At 44.5% G+C, this 19,968-nt stretch overlaps 1 protein-coding gene across 10 annotated transcripts in view; it reads right to left on the bottom strand.

Annotated features, from left to right (window-relative positions):
• FAM135B (family with sequence similarity 135 member B) overlaps nt 1-19,968 on the bottom strand; it is a 388,356-nt gene that overhangs the window by 109,357 nt on the left and 259,031 nt on the right. For all 10 annotated transcript variants that reach the window (XM_075920076.1, XM_075920075.1, XM_075920080.1 and 7 more), the window contains 2 exons: nt 10,549-10,619; nt 7,925-8,098 (listed from right to left, as the gene is read on the bottom strand). In XM_075920076.1, coding sequence (XP_075776191.1) covers nt 7,925-8,098; nt 10,549-10,619 — 245 coding nt within the window. The remainder of the gene's footprint in view (nt 1-7,924; nt 8,099-10,548; nt 10,620-19,968) is intronic.

Here is a 19,968-nt window from a genome sequence, read left to right as displayed (position 1 = left end):
CCTTGCTCATAAACCTGGGGTTACGGCATCTTCATTACTAAAATTATTTACGTTAGAATCTTCTGAACTGTAAAACACGAGGCTACGAACAATCCTAGGTTTACCAACTAATTCAACCCCGAGGACTTCCGGCAACATGGCTGGATTTTCAGAGTATCACGCCTGATCCAGAAACTAAAAAATCAGCTGTTCCATGTGTCACAACGGAGCTGTTAATAGTACTGGACTCCACAGTGATGCTTAAAGCCACCTATGCTGGCCCTGTAGCTGAGATTCTGATTGTGTGCCTGCACCCCCCAGAGGGAGGAGAGATAACAGAAGAGCTAATATGCTGGCAGTGTTAAACATGCCTATCTCATCCTTTTAGCAAACAGTGATCCCTATTAGGAAGGAGTAAATAGGTCCTGTTGATTCACTGATGCAGGTAGCATTTCCTTATTTAAATGTAAGTGAGATTGGGAAAGCTCTTTGGGAAAGAGGGTCTAAGGCTGGGGTGAGGAACCTTTTTTGGTTCTGGGGGCTGCTGGCCCACAGAAAAATCATTCAGGGGCTGCATACAGGTGAGAAGCAAAAAACAAAAACAAACCATCACTGACGTGGCCTGTGACTGAGAATGAGAAACTTAAAAAAAACACACAAAAAACCCAGTTCTGGTAGCACTTTAAAAACTAACAGAACATGTAGATTAGTAATAGAGAGGTAGTCATGTTAGTCTGATCTTGATAAAACAAAAGGAAAAATATGTAGCACTTTAAAGACTAACAAGATAGTTTATTAGGTGATGAGCTTTCGTGGGCCAGACCCACTTCTTCAGATTATATTCTGAAAGAGAATTGGCATGACCATATGTAACAAAGGAATACGATGAAGAAAGTGAACACATTATAAAACTGGCAAATCAGAGTTTAGAACAGAAGGTGGGGCGAGGGAGAGGGAAGGAGGAAATAGCTTATTGTAAGTCAGTGAGTGGCTAATCTGGAGTTACTAGGACTATCAATAGGTGGGGAAGCTGTCTTTGTAATGTGTAAGGTAATTAGCATCTTTATTGTTTTATTAGTCTTAAAAGTGCTACCAGACTATTTGTTGTTTTTTAAGTTTATCCTGTACAGACTAACTTGGCTACCCCCTGAAGCTTCTGAGAAGGAGAAAGACACTCTCCATATTTCCCTCACACACCAGAGCTTAGGGGGGGACCCAGTCTAGTTGATTTTGTATGCTCCAGCCCTCTGGGGAAGTGGGGGGGGATGGAGTGCCAGCATGGGCTCCCCAATGCTGGGGGCAATCCCTGAGCCTCAGGGGTTAGATCTAGGCAAGCCGGGGGCTGCATCTGGCCCCCGAGCCTTAAGTTCCTCACCCCTGATCTAAGGTGTGGGCAGAGCAGTCCTGAGGAACCAAAATAACAACCAATCTAAGGAGAAACTATGAGCAGATCTTTATATAAATGTATGGTTGTTTTCTTCTTTAAAGTAGCCAGAATCCAGGATGGGATGAGCTTGGATTGCACAAAGCAAGATTGGAAGAGTGAGAATTTCCATTGTTCTTTAGCAGTGTTTCCCTTGTCCACTGCTCCCCTTGGCTGGAAATGGCAAACCAAAGCCAATGGGAGCTGCAAGGCTCTGTGGGTATGGAACCTTTAGATAAACAAACCAGAGCGGTCCATTGGCAGCTTTCTCAAAAATGAGCCTGAGACCCACTGTGAGAAACTGCGCTACAGATAAGCAATTGTAACAAATACACATGCCAACACACCAAAGAGGACAGGCCACTGATTCTGAGCAGACTGAGAAATTCTGTTAATTTCACTGAGTGCCCACTAGTTCTTGTGTTATTTGAAATAGTACATTGATTTTATAGACTTCTGGGTGTGTCTAGACTACAAGATTTTGTTGACAAAAGTGGACTTTTGTTGACAAAACTATACCTGCATCTACACTACCGCCAAGTTCTGTTGACAGTAAGTCAACAAAATGCGGAAGTTTTGTCGATGGCGGTAAACCTCATTCTATGAGGAATAACGCCTTTTGTCGACAGAGTTCTGTTGACAAAAGGTGCTATTGCATCCACACTGTGCTTTTTCAAAAGAAAGCGTCTAGGCTCTCTGTCGAAAAAGGGACTTGCTTTGTCAACAGAACTGGCTGTAGTCTAGATGCTCTTTGTCGACAGAGGCTTTGTCAACAGTATCTGGCGACAAAGCCTCTGGCGACAAAAGCCTGTAGTCCAGACGTACCCTAGATCTCCCGGTAACCGGGCACAAGCCAACAATATGTGTTTTCATATGGATGAATGTAAATGTATCCATCTCAGAGCAAATAATGCCAGTTATACCTCCAGGCTGGAGGACTCTATCCTGGGAAACAGTTATTCTGAAAAAGATTTTGGGATTGTGGTAGATAACCAGCTACACATGAGCTACCAATGAAACACTGGGGCCACAAGAGCTAATGTGACAGTGGGATGCATAAACAGGGGAATCTTGAATGGGTGTAGAGAGGCTATTTACCTCTGTAGTTGGCATTGGTGTGACTGCTGCTGTAATAACATGTCTGGTTTTGGTGCTCACAAATCAAGAAGAAATGTTCAGAGAAGAGCCGTACAAATGACTAAAGGATTAGAAAATATGCCTTATAGTGATAAGCTAAATAGATCAAGCTCCTTGAGGCTAATACAGAGAAAATTAAGGGGTGTACCTACACTAGGAAAAATATTTCATAATGGGCTCTTCAGTCTAGCAGAGAAAATATAACATGATCCAATGAGTAGAAGTTGAAGCTAGAAAATTAAGACAGGAAATAAAGTATAAATTTGTACCAGTCTGTTAAGGATCTGTTGTAGGAATTGTTTTGGGGAAGTTCTTTCTTCTAAGTTCTGGTGTTGGAATCTATAAATCTGCATTAGAGCAATTTAAAATGGCTAGAGAACTAAAATACGATGAAGCACCAAAAGCTACTATGTGCTGATTTTATTTTACACTTCTGCAAATTAATAGCTTTGCTTTTAGCTTAATATGCTGTGACAAGACAGAGAAAAAATGTGATCAAAAAGTTACTGAGGCTTTACAAAAATAAGGTCCTATTATTAGATCAAAACTCTTATAATTAAGTCTCTCTTTGTGATGCCAGCAAATCTCCCAAAGGGTCTGAACTTGGAGAAAAGAACAGTGGTTTTAATACGCAGGTTTTGTTTGAGAATGCCTGACACAGAAAGTTGCTTTTAGGCTATTTATTTTGCTCTGTTAGTGATTTTACATTAAATTTATACTGAGTTTTCTAGATATTTTTGTATCAAGAGGCAGACAAATCTTTCAAATTCTCACTATTATTGACTTAACCAAATGAGACCATATACTGTGTTGTCAAAAATTTATTTCCATTCCACTGCATGAAATCTAAGCCCTCTTTTCTTCATAAACATCCACAACATCACATCTTAAAAGCTTTAGTAGTAACCCTGCTACAACTCAGTTGTCTGTCATACTGTTTGGCTGCGTCTAGACTGGCATGATTTTCTGCAAATGCTTTTAACGGAATTTTTTTCCATAAAAAGCATTTGCGGAAAAGAGTGTCTAGATTGGCACAGACACTTTTCCGCAAAAGCACTTTGCGCGAGAAAGCCCTGATTGCCATTTTAGACATCAGGGCTTTTTTGCGCAAAACAAATCTGAGCTGTCTACACTGGCCCTTTTGCGCAAGAAGCACTGATTTCTTACATTAGAACGTCAGTGCTTTTGCGCAAAATCAAGCGGCCAATGTAGACAGCTGGCAAGTAGACAGCTGCTTTTGCGGAAAAACTTGCCAGTCTAGAAACAGCTTTTATGTCTCAAAGTAATATCCCTCTGTAGCCACTTTCCTCAAAAGATTTTAAAAAAAAAACACTTTATAAACAACACTTAAGCTTAATAACTGGTGCTAGTTGGCAATTTTTTTGCCAAAAGAAATGTGTATGTGTGTGAGGGGGGTGTTGAGTGATAATGTCAATTAATCAAAACTGAAACTCTGTGGGAAAGAATTTCCAGGCAAACAACAAAAGTTTTGAAATTGTTGAAAGGTCACATTACAATATTTTCTGAAATGAAACATGCTGGGTTTTGATTTCATAAATTAATCTTATAACCTGAAATTTAACTGAGAGTGAAAAAGGTCAATATAAAAATAAAAGATTTCAGATGACCCAGGCCAATATATATAGATATAGGTCTGTCCGGTCATGAACATTTGAGCTTCCAAATTTTCATCCTGAGTTAGGAAGAGAAAATTTCTCAACATCTGGAAAATTCTCCCAGGACAAAAAGGTGATTTCCTCCCTCCTCCCACACCTTATATCTGTTATTTTTCTGCCCATTTATAGAAGAACATAATGGGGCACAAGGAGATATTGGCAAAACAATCTGGTGAGTTAACATATACGTAGTTCACATTATAAAGTCAACTTACACCCACAGTGACATACTGCTCAGCAATCTCAGTCTATGGAGAAATGCCAGTAACTCAGGGTATGTTTACACTACCCCCCTAGTTCGAACTAGGGGGGTTAATGTAGTCATACGGAGTTGCAAATGAAGCCCGGGATTTGAATTGCCCGGGATTCATTTGCATGAAGCCGGCCGGCGCCATTTTTAAATGCCGGCTAGTTCGGACTGCGTGTTGCGCGGCTACACGCGGCACGAACTAGCTAGTTCGGACTAGGCTTCCTAATCCGAACTAGCTGTACACCTTGTTCCACAAGGCGTACAGCTAGTTCGGATTATGAAGCCTAATCCGAACTAGCTACTCCGTGCCGCGTGTAGCCGCACGGCACGCAGTCCGAACTAGCCGGCATTTAAAAATGGCGCCGGCCGGCTTCATGCAAATGAAGCCCGGGCAATTCAAATCCCAGGCTTCATTTGCAACTTCGTATGACAACATTAACCCCCCTAGTTCGAACTAGGGGGGTGGTGTAGACATACCCTCAGATCTATCAATCTAAGGGGCTTAAATGGCCTGTAGCAGTACAGTATCTACACACCTCACAATCTTTACTCTGTTTGTCCTCGTAACATCTCTGTCAAGTGGGGCAGTGCCATTATCTCTATTTTAGGGAGGGCAACTGGGGCAAAGAGAGTTGAAGAGAAATGACCAAGGACACCCAGGACCAAGGTTCCCTGTAAGCTGTGCGCCCGCACGGGCGTGCAGCCCTTTTCTGAGCCCCGCACAGAGAGTCAGAGCTCCCTGCGCAGGCAGGGAGCTCAGCTGATCAGCTGGAGAGAGGGGGGCGGAGCATTCACTCTCTCACTGTGTAAGAGCAGAAACTGCAGCCAGCTGCCTGCAATTCTGGCACCAGCCTCTACTCCAGTCTCCTCGCCCCCACCCCATTGGAGGGTCTGTACTTGCTGGGGGTGAGTGAGTTCTCCAATCAGGGAGACGAGAAGTACTTGGGGGTTCATGTGACCCAGATCGTGTTGAAGCCGGAGGAGCTACCGACTGAAAGGCAGGAGGGATCTATGCTTCATTGCCTGCCACTGGCCACCTGGGAAAAGCTGGGTAAATTACAGGCTCTGCCAGATAGAGTCACCTTCTCTGCTTTGCTCCTAAAACCTTCCCTGCCCTGTGAACTGCTAACAGGGTGGCAGCCTCCCCAGCATCCTGCTTCTCCCCTAACCCTTCAGTTAGAGAATTAGCTGGGCAGGGATCCCCTGTTTCCCCGTACCCACTCCTCTGCTGCACATTCCGAGCAAGGCGGATGCCTTTTTACTTCGCTGCCCCCTATCTTCCTCCCACTCTTGGCAATTTGTGCCCCTCCTCCTGCTTCCCAGATAGAAGGCAGCACACCTCTCTCTTTGCCCTCCCCCGTGCTTTCATACTTTCACCCCATTTAGAATCAGGTCAGTATCTCCTCCAGTGAGAGCAAGACCAAACTTCTCCCTTCCCTGTCACTGAAAATGGAAAACACCCCCCAGTTTCAGCCATCTTTCTGATCACTTTACCCTCCCCACTTTTAACTCTCTGAGTTCCATGCTTGGAAAGCTTCCCTTCCTCGCTTCAGGAAACAGGACAGCCACAGTCTACATGTGCAGAGGCTGCAAATCGGTCGGGGGGGGGGGGGAGGAGGAGGGGATGGTTTTCTGGTTGAATCAAGACATTTGGGGCATATCTAGACTACACTAGACATTCAAAAGAGGATATTCAGATTCCACGGGAATTTGCATATCTTCTTTTGAGCTCACTTTTGAAAGCGGCACTTTTGAAAGTGAAAGTAATTAAGACGTGGTTTTGTTGACGAATCCTCCCGTTTGTCGACAACCCGCTTTTCCTTAAAAAACGAGGTTTATGCAGCAGCAGCAGCAGCAGCAGCACCAGCTGACTTGGGGACGCCTGGGGTACTTAAGTTGAATCTGTATGTAAGAACTGGCGTCCAGATTCAGCCTGTTGAAACTGATCAGCGGCTGATTCCAGGAAGCCCGGGGCAGAGCAACTCTGCCTCAGGCTTCCTGTAGTCAGCCGCTGGTCAGTTTCAGCAGCGGCTGAATCTGGATGCCAGTTCCGACTTACATACAGATTCAACTTAAGAACAAACCTAGAGTCCCTATCTTGTACGTTACCCGGGGACTGCCTGTACTCCAGGTTCTCAGAGGGGTAGCCATGTTAGTCTGTAACTAAAAAACAACAATGGTCCTATTGCACCTTAGGGCACATCTACACAGCAGGTTTTAACTCGAAATAAGCTATGCAAATTGAGCTACAACAATCATGTAGCTTATTTTAAAATAGCTTATTTTGAAATTGGGAGCATCTACACAGCACTTATTTCAAAATAGAGCACTCTTCCTCCAACTCCCTTAGGGTATGTCTACACTACCCTGCTAGTTCGAACTAGCGGGGTAATGTAGGCATACCGCACTTGCAAATGAAGCCCGGGATTTGAATTTCCCGGGCTTCATTTGCATAAGCCGGCCGGCGCCATTTTTAAATGCCGGCTTGTTCGAACTCCGTGCCGCGCGGCTACACGCGGCACGGGCTAGATAGTTCGAACTAGCAAGCCATTCCGAACTATCTGTACACCTCGTTCCATGAGGCGTACAGATAGTTCGGAATGGCTTGCTAGTTCGAACTATCTAGCCCGTGCCGCGTGTAGCCGCGCGGCACGGGGTTTGAACAAGCCGTCATTTAAAAATGGCGCTGGCCGGCTTATGCAAATGAAGCCCGGGAAATTCAAATCCCGGGCTTCATTTGCAAGTGCGGTATGCCTACATTACCACCCTAGTTCGAACTAGGGTGGTAGTGTAGACATACCCTTACTCTTCATACAATGAGGGTTACAGAAGTAAGAATTCCTCCAGATTGACAGTATTTTGATATTATTTCTATATAACTGCCTGCTGTGTAGACATAGACCGTTATTTTAAAATATTGCTAGTTATTTCAAAATGATTTTGCTGTGTAGATGTATCCTTAGAGGATAAGAAAAATATATAAATAGTATCATGAGTTTTCATGGGCACAACCCACTTCATCAGCCAAGGGTAGTGTTAATTTTCCTTTTATTTGATTTCATATTAAATAATCATAAGCATTGCTCCTTGTTAATTATCCCTTGTTTTAATATATTTTCTTCCACACCTATAGACTATTTAAAATATATATTTATATCTAGGGTTTTTGTTTGTACTGGTGGGTGCTCATCCACACACTACCTCAATATTAGTGTTTCTCATAAGAAATTTCAACCCGCCCAAAATAAAATTCACCTCTCCCAAGGATGAAAACTCTTAGAGGGAACACTGCCCAGGATGTCTGTGGCAGAACCAAGATGTGAACCTAGGCTTCTAGATTCAGTGCAGGGCCAGAAGCACAGGTCCAGCCTTCCTCTTTAAAGCCAGGGCTGCTACTATCAGATCAGTGAAAGCTCTCATAAGATACAGTATCACCATCAGCATTTCTCGGCTCTTTACCTGATCAGTGGCTGGTGTAATGCGACCAGTGAGGCATGCACTGTAACAGATATCACTGACAAGTGGAAATAGTCAAACATGACAGGAACATGGTGGTGTAAGCCTCTTCTTGGGTGGAAGTGAAGCCCCAAAGTACGGCTGCTTATCACAGGGATCGCTGGAATGTCTCTCAGCCTGCAAGGAGAGGTTTACAAGGGTTAGCGAAATCTTAAGTTGTCATAGTCTGCAATGGCATTAAAGGCAGCAGCCTGGGAGACCATGAACTGAATTTTTATCACTTCATGATGGCAGTCACAGCTACGGGAACATTGACACAGCTGATGCTTATCTCTTAATTGCACTTGCAAGGAGCAGGGATGTAAGTATTGTTACTCCACAGTGATGTGACAGAATGCAGGAGCCCCATCCTATGTCTGCCTGGCAAGCAGCAGTCTCCCTCCTGTACCCCACGCTCACTGAAGGATAAAGCTTTGGAGTGGCAAGGAAGAAGTGCAGGTAGCAGGTTGCCCGGCTAATTTAAATTTCAGTCCCCAGAATTTAGTATTAAGCTATGTGTGTAGCACCCGACAGTCTGCTTTGCCTCAGGGGAACAGCAATAGCGAAAGAACGGGCTGGTTCCTGAAGGGTTTGAAAGCCCACAGAAGGGTTCACCTTTGGAGGAACAGAATCGTTTCACTGAGACTTGTGTTACTATCCCTACACAAATACCACTAGATAAACTTTGCTTTTAAACAGGCTTGGTGAATACCTGTTCAGATAGCATTAACACATACCATATATATATATAGTAGCCCAATGTCCGTGACTCTGTAATGCTGTAGTGTTATAAGTCACCTTTGGGGGGTGCTGTTGCCTCGCGCCATGGCGCTTGGCTGAATTCTGTGCTGCTCAGCCGGGCCGCCACGGGGGAGGTGCTGCATGGGGAGCGAAGGGCCCAAACAGCCACTTGCACTGCTTGCTCCCCCGTGGCAGCCCGGCTGAGTGGTGCAGAACTTAGCCAAGTGCCACAGCAGGAGGGGAAGGGGACAGGGCAGTGACGTACACAGCCAGGGACTGGGGACCGGCCGTGTATGTCACCGCCCCACCCCGCCTCCCTTCCTCTCCCGCCATGGCACTCAGCTGAGTTCTGCGCTGCTCAGCCAGGCCACCGCGGGGGAGCCCAAATGGTCACGTCTTCCACTTGCTCCCCCACAGCGGCCCGCCACAGCGGGAGGGTAAGAGGGTGGGGCTGTGATGTACACACCCAGGAGGCAGGACCTGAATGAGCATGCATCCCCGACAGAGACAGAGGAGAGCGGAGAGAGAGTGAGAGGCAGGAGGGGAAGAAGAGAAAGAAAGAGACAGAGCAGAGAGAGAGTGAGAGGCAGGAGGGGGAGAAGAGAAAGAGAGAAATGGAGCAGAGAGAGAGTGAGAGGCAGGAGGGGAAGAAGAGAAAGAAAGAGACAGAGCAGAGAGAGAGTGAGAGGCAGGAGGGGGAGAAGAGAAAGAGAGAGATGGAGCAGAGAGAGAGTGAGAGGCAGGAGGAGGAGGAGAAGAGAAAGGGAGAGTGAGAGGCAGGAGGGGGAGAAGAGAAAGAAAGATGGAGAGGAAGAAGGTGGAGGAGAGCTGAGATAGAGAGTGGGAAGCAATAGGAGGAGGAGGAGAGAGAGAGAGAGAAGGAGCGAGAGACCGGGGGTTTAGAAGAGAAGACTGACGTGGAGGAGAGATCTGAAAATCCCGTCTTATGACAGGCTAATTGGCTAGTGCTAGGTTATTTCTGACCAATCATAACTCATTTTCCCCATTGCAGCTGTGCTTTCTCTTCTAGGCCCTCACCTCACCCCTGACAGCACTGAGTTAAAGCTCTGCCTGCCCAGCACGGCTAATACACCACTCCTTTCATCTGAACCAGGCAGAAGCAAAAGAGGAAATTGCAAACTGAGCTCCACTGTAAGGTGGGCCAGTGTATAAGGTGACTTAGGACCACACTAGGTGTAGAGCCCAACTGCAAGAAGCTCATTGTGGACCTGATCTAACTGTTCTATTTACTGGATGGCTTCTCAATGACCTCAGTAGGGCCTAATAGGCTCCTTCGGGCATAGTGATGAGGGTGGTCTGGCAAGACTGGTGAACTAGGAGTAATGCAAGGGCTGATCTATCTCCCAAGGAATGGCAAAGCTCTCATTGACTTTAGAGGCAAAGGATCAGCCCCTTACCCTGTACACACAGAGGGTGAGGTTTTCCAGCAGTGCTCAGTATTGGCCTAACTCTGGCCCTGATTCAGAAAAGCACCAGATACCTGCTTCAGTCCATCCTTATCCAGGGAAGTCATGAAGCATGTCCTGGAAAGGGAACCTGATCCCACAGAGTCAATTGGAAAATGCCTATGGACTTCCATGGTAGCACAGAGAGAAAAGTGCTAAGCACCTCTGATAATTCCACTCCTAAAACAGAAAACCTCTTACTGCAAGGGGAGGGATGACAAAAATGCCCTTTGTGGAGAAGGGTGGGAGAGAAATGGGCAGGCATCTCTGCAAAGAAGGAAGCCAAAACAAAGCTCTCTCATTTCCAAAAGACCCTTTAAGTTTCACTGAATAAGACAGAGAGTCACTGCAATATCAATGGTGCTTTAAAACTGCACTTACTGTTGTTCACTATCAGTAAAGTGCAGGTCCAGCTTGAGCTGAAAATCTGCTTCGCTTAATGCATCTTCCACCTGCAAAGGACAGAAGGGCAGAGTTACCTGTGTCAACCAGCTCTCACAAAACCAGACTGCAAAGCAATATTTTTGTCTGACACAGAGATCAAATACATGCAGGAGGGTTGGGATGAAGCCGCTGATGCGCATACATAAAACACCTGGGCACTCTAACTATTCAACAAAGCAGGATTCAAGTCTGCTGTCTGGGTTTAGACAGCCAAACATAACCTGGCTGTGAAACGAGACTGAGGAGATCTCATAGCGTTCGCAGCAGGAGAACTTTCGCAGAATGGAAAGTGTTTCACAATGCGGAAGGAACCTACGTGATAAACGTTGCGTCCAGCTCTCATTCAGCTTCAGAGCAGAGCTGTTCTGTGGTAAAGTTTTGGCTCATCTCAATCTCAAAAAGACTATGCGGAACCGACTGGTTCAGACGTGTTTATTATCTCTGGGTTTATACTCAGCCGTTGAAGAAGTTTGGTGAACAACTACCACTGTTGTACACAATCGGTTATTATTTGTTTTGTAGCAATGCCCAGGAGCCCTGGTCATAAACAAACAGCCCATTGTGCTAGGTGTTGTACCAAACGTAGAAGAACAAGGCAGTTCCTCACCCAAAGAGCTGACAGTCTAAATAAACAACAGAATTTAGCTATGGAAAAATCATATTAGCTCATCTAATCCAAACCCTGTTAGTGAAAGATGTCCCACTGTGAACATAAGAACATAAGAACGGCCGTACTGGGTCAGACCAAAGGTCCATCTAGCTCAGTAGCCTGTCTGCTGACAGTGGCCAGCACCAGGTGCCCCAGAGAGGGTGGACCGAAGACAATGATCAAGCGATTTGTCTCCTGCCATCCTTCTCCAGCCTCTGACAAACAGAGGTCAGGGACACCATTCCTACCCCCTGTATAATAACCTTTTATGGACCTAACCTCCATTAATTTATCTAGCTTCTCTTTAATCTCTGTTATAGTTCTAGCCTTCACAGCCTCTTCTGGCAAGGAGTTCCACAGGTTGACTATACAGTGAGTGAAGAAGAACTTTCTTTTATTAGTTTTAAACCTGCTACCAATTAATTTCATTTGGTGTCCTCTAGTCCTTATATTATGGGAACTAATGAATAACTTTTCTTTATTCACCCTCTCCACACCACTCATGATTTTATGTACCTCTATCATATCCCCCCTCAGTCTCCTCTTTTCCAAACTGAAAAGTCCCAGTCGCTTTAGCCTCTACTGTGACAGACAGTACCACAGGCACCCCAAAAATAGTGGGTGCTCAGGACCCACCAGCCACAGCTGTTTGCTGTCATCTCTGGTCAGCTAATTGGGGATGCCACCACACAACTGTTTGGCAGTTTGGGTAGAGTCTTAAAGGAGGGCAAAGAGCAACAAGTGGCTGATGGGTAGAGGCCCTAGGAAGGGGGCAGGAAGAGGCAGAACAAGGGCATGACCTCAGGTGGAGTAGGGATGGGACTTCAGGGCAGAGCATCCTCAAGGAAAATAAAATTCAGTGCCTATGTACTGTACTGTCATGTTCATACTTTTTGCAAGACTGTGATGAATTTTGTATATAGTATGCCTTATAAGGTATCATCTGAAAACTCATAATTTGCTAAACATTATTTTCCTGGTAAAATATATCTGGCGACATTGCATGTACTAATATAATTCTTCTGCATGATGTCTCTAGGACACATTCCAAATCTGAGGAAGCAGCCTAGACCCGTTCCACAGAGACAAAGAGCTAGACAGCAACTCAGCCAGGTGTCTGCATAATGAAAGAGACCGTCACCAGATTAAGCAGACATTTTTGGGGAGGTAGAAGGGCGTGAGTGAGAGATTTTATACCCTGGCAGACAGACTTGCTGTCACCTGAACCCAGCTGGAGATGATTCTCAAAGAAAAGCTATAAGAAGGGACAACACAGGACACAAATCCTCTCTCCCCTTATCTCTGCTCATGGTATCAACGAGGTTTGAAAGACAAAAGGAGAGAACTGAACTCAAGGCGAGGTTCTAGCTGAAAGATCCAACCAGAGTGCTATGAACATATGGTGAGACAAATCCTGTTGCTTTAAATTCACTTAGCTTGTTAAATAGGTCTTAGTCTGTTTTACTTTTTATTTCTTTGTAACCAACTCTGATGTTTTTGCCTCATTGCTTGTAAGCACTTAAAATCGATCCTGCTACAGTTAATATACTTGTTTTATTGTTTTAACTAAACCGGTGTGTTTGTCTTGAAATGTTAAGAACCCCCATTGGAGGGAATAGGGATGGTGCATATCATTTTTTATTAATCAAATTACAGACTTTCTATGGATTTACGTTGTTGTAAGTGCGAACTGGCCAGTACAAGATGCACATTTTTGGAGATGAGTCTGGGACTGTGAATTTGTTGGTGTTGATATAAGTCAGCAGTGCCTGGCTAGAGTACTCATATCATTCAGCGGGATGTGATTTTGATTGCTGTGTATGAACAGGCCTGGAGCGGTTGTTCTCAGAGCAAAACAGTGTAAAAGCCCCTCTCCCACACAGCCACCCCTAGGTTGGAGAACTAGGGAGACACAGCTGTTCAGCCATCCGGACTGTACACTGATGAATGTCACATGCACACTGGATAATTAGGGCATGTCTACACAGCAGGGCTAAAGCCAAAATAAGCTACACAACGTGAGCTATGTCAATTGCATAACTTAAGTCAAAATAGCTTATTTCAACTTTTGGCGCTGTCTACACAGCAGGAAGTCCAAGGAAGAGCACTCTTCCTCCGAATTCCCTTACTCCTCATACAATGAGGGTTACAGGAGTTGGAGTAAAAAGTCCTCCAGATCAACATTATTTTGACATTATGTCAAAATAACTGCCTGCCGTGCAAATGCGGACTATGTTATTTTGGAATGAAGTCAGTTATTCCAAAATAACACTGCTGTGTAGCCGTATCCTAAATTATAGTGCTTTGTTTCCTCCAGGTTTGGACATTCCTAGTAATGGAGAAGTTTTTAGAGAGCTCAGTTTTTAGGATATTATTTGATTGAATGATATTGTGAGCTCACTGATAGCAAAGACAAACTGTCTTTCTGCATTGGTACTGAACCATGAACACTGGCGGTTTTCAGTCAGTAACATCTGTAGACTCCAATCAAAGATAAAATAGTCATAAATTAAACAATTAATTCCAACAAAGTGGATGAGGTAATCTCTTTCTGAACCTGCTCCTATTGGTGGAAGAGGCAAAGTTTTCAGCTTACAGAGTGTATCACGGTTGCTAAAATTCAAATCATAATCACAGTGGGATACAAAAGAAATGATGATTGCATAGCAAAGCTCTTGGAATTGCAGTCTGCACTTAAACTAGGGATTCAGTCTGTGCGCTGTGCCTTAGACGCATCAAGTCTCACCCACTTTGTTGGAATTGCTTTGTTGGACGAAATTTGGGGGTGATCCTATTGCTTATTTCGAAATATCGCATCTACACTGCAGGAAGCCTCAAAATTAGTCCGAGGCAGGCTTCCCTAATGTAGATGTGCTATCTCAATTTAGAGCCCCAGGAGGCACTGGGGAGGAATAACTTAAAATGGCCCTGGTGAGGAGCTATTTTGAAATAGCAGCAGTGGAGTATCTACATATGCCTTATTTCAAAATAACTATTTTGGAATAGGCATTATTCCTTGTAGAATGAGGTTTACAGATTTCAGAATAAGCTAAAATAATAAATTATTTTGAAATAGCAGAATGGCTGAGTAGATGCTTACATTGTTATTTCAAAATAACACTAATTATCTCGAAATAACGGTGCAGTGTAGACACACCCTAAGTGTACTTCTGCACAGATATAAAAAACCTGCTGATGACCTATGTTTTCGTACCTGAGCTTGTCATGGTTGACTGCCAGGCTGAAAAACTGCTATGCAGACATTCGGGCTAGAGTCTGAGCTCTGCATTCTTTAGTTGTAATCCCCCAACTTGAGCCTGAATATCTACACAGCAATTCTTCAGCACAGAAACCAACCTTCATAAGCGCAAGTCAGGTGACCCTGGCGACTCATGGATTATTTAGCCCTATATAGATGTATCCTAAAAGCCCAATCCTATTAGTCTCTAAAGATACATCTGTGAGATGCTGAACACTCTCCATTCAGTGGAAATGAAGGATGTTTAGGACTGTACAGAATCATGGATTAAGGGTTGAGTAAATATGTAATAGTTCTAATTCCTCCTTTTCTGGATACTAAATTAGAGGGTTTGGACCAACATAGTTTCATGTCTCTCCTACTCAAACAGAAGCCATTTACTAATGAAAATAGCCACAGTTATAGACCCAAAACAGCTTTCACACGTCTTGAGATTCAACTTTGTCTCCTTTGTTTGCCAGGGAATACATCCTGCCTGAAACTCTCCAGCTTAAACTGAAATATCTAGCAGAAGAATAATAGGTAAGTAACATTATTAAAATCATAGGTTAGCTGCAGTTCTGATTCCCTCTTCACATTTCTTTATATTATTTATACTTCCAAAACTGCCTACATTCCTCATGACCCTTTATAGATAAAACAAACAAAAAGAAACTGTAGTGCCCATTCTGTAGCCTGAGGTGCTAAGAAGCCTTAAAATTTCTACTATTAATCATCCAGGCTCCTGTATGAAGTTACACTGTCAGTAACTATGAGCATGGTTAAATGTTTATCACTGTTGGAGCCAAGATACCAATTCCCATATTACATTTATAGATTATACAGTTTTCCCCACAGTGTGATCAGGTATCTGATTTTTTGCATCAGCAAATCATGGATAAAAGATATCAAACTTAGCACCAATCTAACTAAGACCTGAAAAATTAGCATTCTGACATGTTTTGGGAAAAGATTTCCATACAGGTCTCCAATTGGAGAAACTAAGCTATTCTATGGCATGCAGAGTTCCTGTTAGACACCTGTGAAGGATCCAGCAGGTTTTAAACAGTACTCTGATTTCTCAATAGTCTGAATATTTACATATCCAACCTATGAAAGTCAAAAATAGAAGAGGCTTTTATCATGGATCTGCATTAGCATTAGGCTAAGGGACCGATTCTGGTATCTCATTAGCTAGACACACATATAGGACTGCACAAAATTTGCAATTTCCATCCTGTGCAAATCTGAAGTATTTCACACACAAAAATGGTCCCATTTGGGGACCAAAAGTTCATTATTTTTTTCTGGAATGGAAATAAAATATTATGACATTCCAAAACCAAAAATGTTTTGCTTCAATTAACGGTAATGTTTTTAGTCAATTCAATATTGAGCTGCATTTTCCCTTAGTGGTGCACTGCTAAATGCACCCAAAGGCATTTGACTTCCATGATGCAGTGCACACTGCAAGGATTTCCACCTTTCGTTATGGGAAAATGTAATCCTCCAGGAGCCCAGCACTTAGGGGAGGAGAAGTCTAACTACAACTCCCATAAGGCGATGTACTGACAGGGAAATACAATGTAATGTTTTGGTGTGGAATTGATTCAAAACAGAGTAAGTCCAAAAATAAAATATTCTGATTAGGGTTAAACTGGATTTATAAGGAAATAGTGAACATGCAAAAACTAAAATTTTGCAGCAAAATCAAAATGTTCTTATAGAAAATTGTGCAGACACTGCATTTATTCCCTTTGAAAAGTCCTAACCAGCCCTATACCAACATAACCCCATTGACTATAATGTCCTTTGATCAGATGACTTCTCCAGCATAAATGTGCTCAGATTCAGGCTGAAGGAGTTCTAGTGTAGCCTTTCCTTACGACAGCCTGAATGTTCTCCACAATGCTCAGCCTTGACGGCTGGTGCTTGAAACTATAGTGGAAGAGCAAATGTGGCACACAGCAGGAACAGCCAGGAATAAATGAAATGGCTTCTCCTCACTGTGGGTGTGTCTAGACTACAAGGCTCTGTCGACAGAGCCATGTAAATTAGCATATTTGGCATAGGCAAAGAAGTGGGGATTATTTCATGAGGCATACCAGAGCGGTCAACAAAGGTTTCCCCTGTCGATCGCGGCGCGTCTAGATTGCCCCGCTGTGTTGGATCAGCTGATCGTCGGCACAGCGCGGCGGCCATGTTTATTTTAATGAAGCGGGGATTATTTAAATCCCTGCTTCTTTGCCTATGCTGAATACACTAATTTACATGGCTCCATCGACAGAGTCATGTAGTCTAGACACACCCTATGTGATGAAATGTGCACCTAACTGAGTGGCTCTGGAGTTAACAATGAACCCTGAAAGAGGGAGAGACTTCTTGAAATGTTTTTTTCTGCTCTAATGACTTTGAGGTACCTTCAAAGCAGCTGAATACCTTCCAAAATCTGGACCTCTGGGTCTTTATCCAAAGCTCACTAACATCAGTGATTGGCTTTTATTTCCCACTGATGATCTTTTGATCGGCCCTCAAGTGTTACTGGAAAACACTTGCTTAGGAATTCTGTATACACATTTGTGTGTATATTCTTTTATGGAAGACATCTTTATAAGGTGGCTTACAAATTTAAAAAAAATGTAAGATGAAGGACTTTCTATTTCCCTATGGCTGATTTGGATAATTGGTGCTGTGTGCCCCCAATACGCAGGTTGAGAGAATAAAAACTACTCAAAATTTACCGTAAGTAATCCCAGATTCCTGTCATGTGGCTCTACTCTACCATCACACCCCAGAATGCATCTTCCATCATATCACCATTTAATGAAGAGCATGGCACCAGTCAATAAAATAATAATAAATAAAACAATATTATGAATATTAACAGTCCTTAATAAATTGAAAGTTATGAGAAAATAAACTAGGCTCCTTTCGAACCCCCTTGGCTGTTTGACCCTGCACCACAATTGCCAATAAAATCAAAGAATGATGCATTCTGGGACATGACAATGAAGCACAGCCACAACACTGCAGTGTTTTAATGAGATCTGTTTGGACGGTGCTCCGGCCCTGGGAGCTAACCGTGCTGCGGCTCTGCCTTTTGAATGTATTAGGAGCCCGCTGGCTCTTAATACATTTAAAAGGCTGAAGTGCAGAAGGGGGGACCTGATGCAAGCTGGACCAGCTGATTCCTGGTTCATGCCTGGTCCCCCCATGGTGCAACAGCCTTAAATATAAAAAGGCAAGAGCACAGTGGGGGACCCAGTACAAGCCATGAATCAGCTGTCCAGGCTCATGCCAGGTTCCCCTCCCTCCTACTGCACTTCTGATTTTTAAACGTATTAAGAGATAGCAGGCTAATTCCCAGCTCACGCCTGGTCCCTGCTATCCCCCTGCTTCCTCTGCCCCCCACAGAGATAGGGCTGGGGGAACAGGCCTTTAAGCCGGCTCTCCCCAGCACCAGCTCCTGCTCCCTGCCCTTTGCTGCCTCTGATAGAGGCTACCAGGATGGGGAAACGACTAGTCGAGGACCTAGTCGACTATCCAATTAGCTTTTGTTTATCGGATAGTCAACTAGTCACTTACATCTCTATGCAGTACAGGGGGTGAAGGCTTTGGCTGGGGAGCAGCCTCCAGAGTGGGGTCAGAAATGAGGGGCTCAGGAAGTGGGAGGGGGCTCTGGGCTGGGGCAAATGGTTGGGGTGTAGGCTCTGAGCTGGGGCTGGAAGTGAAGGTTTTGGGGTGCAGGAGAGGGCTCTAGACTGAGACTGAGAGGTTCAGAATATGGGAGGGGGCTCTGGGCTTGGGCAGGCAGGTAGGGTGCAGGGCATGTGGTGTGCAGGGTCCAGGGGGTAGCTGTGGTAAGGGAGGAGGACCAGGGCTGGGGCAGAGGTGCAGAAGGGGGTGAGGAGTGTAGACTCCGGGAGGAAGTTTGGGTATAGGAGGGAGCTCTGGGAGGGAGTTTGGGTGCACCCTCCGAGGCAGGAGATTGGGATGCAGGAGGGGGTGCAAGGAGCAGGCTCTGAGCAGTACTTACCTCAGGAAGTGGCAACACAAATCTTGGCTCCGAGGCATAGGGGTGATCAGGGTGGTGTGTGCTGCCTCCACTTGCAATCGCTGCCCCTGAAACTCTCAGTGGCCACAGTTCCGAGCCATTGGGAGCTGCAGAGCCAGCGCTCAGAGCACAGTCTTGCCTTTTTGGGCATCACCTGGAACTAGATAGGGAGCCTTCCAGGCCTGCCAATTAATGGCTGCCAGTGGCTCTTTTTGACCAGGCATTCCAGTCAGAAACCAAGCACCTGGCCACAGTACTTGGTGTACTCATTGCCTCTCCAAACCTGACAGCATCTCCCATCTCCTGCTGGACTCCTGACTTTCCCCCCTACATTTATTTGCAAAAGACAATTAAGCTTCTCTGGAAGCAGATTACAAGGAGAGAATCTAACCCAAATCCACCCCATATTACTCTTCGTACTGAATACACTGTCAGCAGCCTACCCCCTGGATGGAATCACTAACGCACTGTTTGGCAGTGAACACAGCTCATTTACTGGAATATTTTATAAATTGTGCTGCGACAGCCAAAAGGCGCTGAGGATATTAACTCAAGCACCCACGACTTTCCAATTAACTTTATTGGTCATTGATCAGATCTGTGGCCCCGTGACTCTTCCAGTCTTATTCCTGCAGAGTTGCACTTTCCGCCACAGCTTGCAAATCTAGGTGCTACTTGACGTGAAGAAGGCTGGCAGGATGGGGCTCTATCATGTGATAAATAATCCATCAAACAACGGGCTGAAAAGTACCCAAGCTTCTCAGTGACAAAATTACTGTTCCTTGTTATTTACACAGTGTCAACAGTACATCCAGGGATGTGGAAATTTGTAAGTGACACAGAATCCGGTTCTCCTTTCATTTACTCCTCAATTGCTCTCGTGTAACTCCAGTGATGACAACGGAGCCAGTATCTGTCTAAAGCCAGGGTGTGAGTGGTGAATCAGTCCCCTGTCCTTTCCCCTGGGAGCTCATTATTTCAACCATGCTCCAAACAACACATCAGGCACAGAGCTGAGTCTGTGCAGGTGTGAGGAATCGGACAGAATCATTTTTGCTGTGCAAAACTGTCCCAAATGCGAGTGGAGAAGTCAGTGTGAAAACCCGATGGAAACCCCTGTAATTTGGGGAGAGAGGCTGATTAAGCAAAGTTTTTGCATGCCAGTAAATTAATTATCAATTACATAGTGGGGAGAGGGATAGTTCATTGGCTTGAACATCGGCCTACTAAACCCAGGATTGTGAGTTTAATGCCCAACGGGGCCATTTAGGGATCTGAGGCAAATCTATCAGGGATGGTACTTGGTCCTGCCATCAGGGCAGGGGACTAGACTCAATGACCTCTCAAGGTCCCTTCCAGTTCTATGAGATAGGTATATCTCTTCATTTATTTTATTACATGTTTTAGAACTCTTTT

The sequence above is a fragment of the Pelodiscus sinensis genome, chromosome 2 (genome assembly GCF_049634645.1).
Source record: "Pelodiscus sinensis isolate JC-2024 chromosome 2, ASM4963464v1, whole genome shotgun sequence".
Classification (NCBI taxonomy): domain Eukaryota; kingdom Metazoa; phylum Chordata; order Testudines; family Trionychidae; genus Pelodiscus; species Pelodiscus sinensis.
The sequence above is the reverse complement of the archived record's forward strand: the minus strand, read 5'-3'. Positions and strand labels throughout refer to the sequence as shown.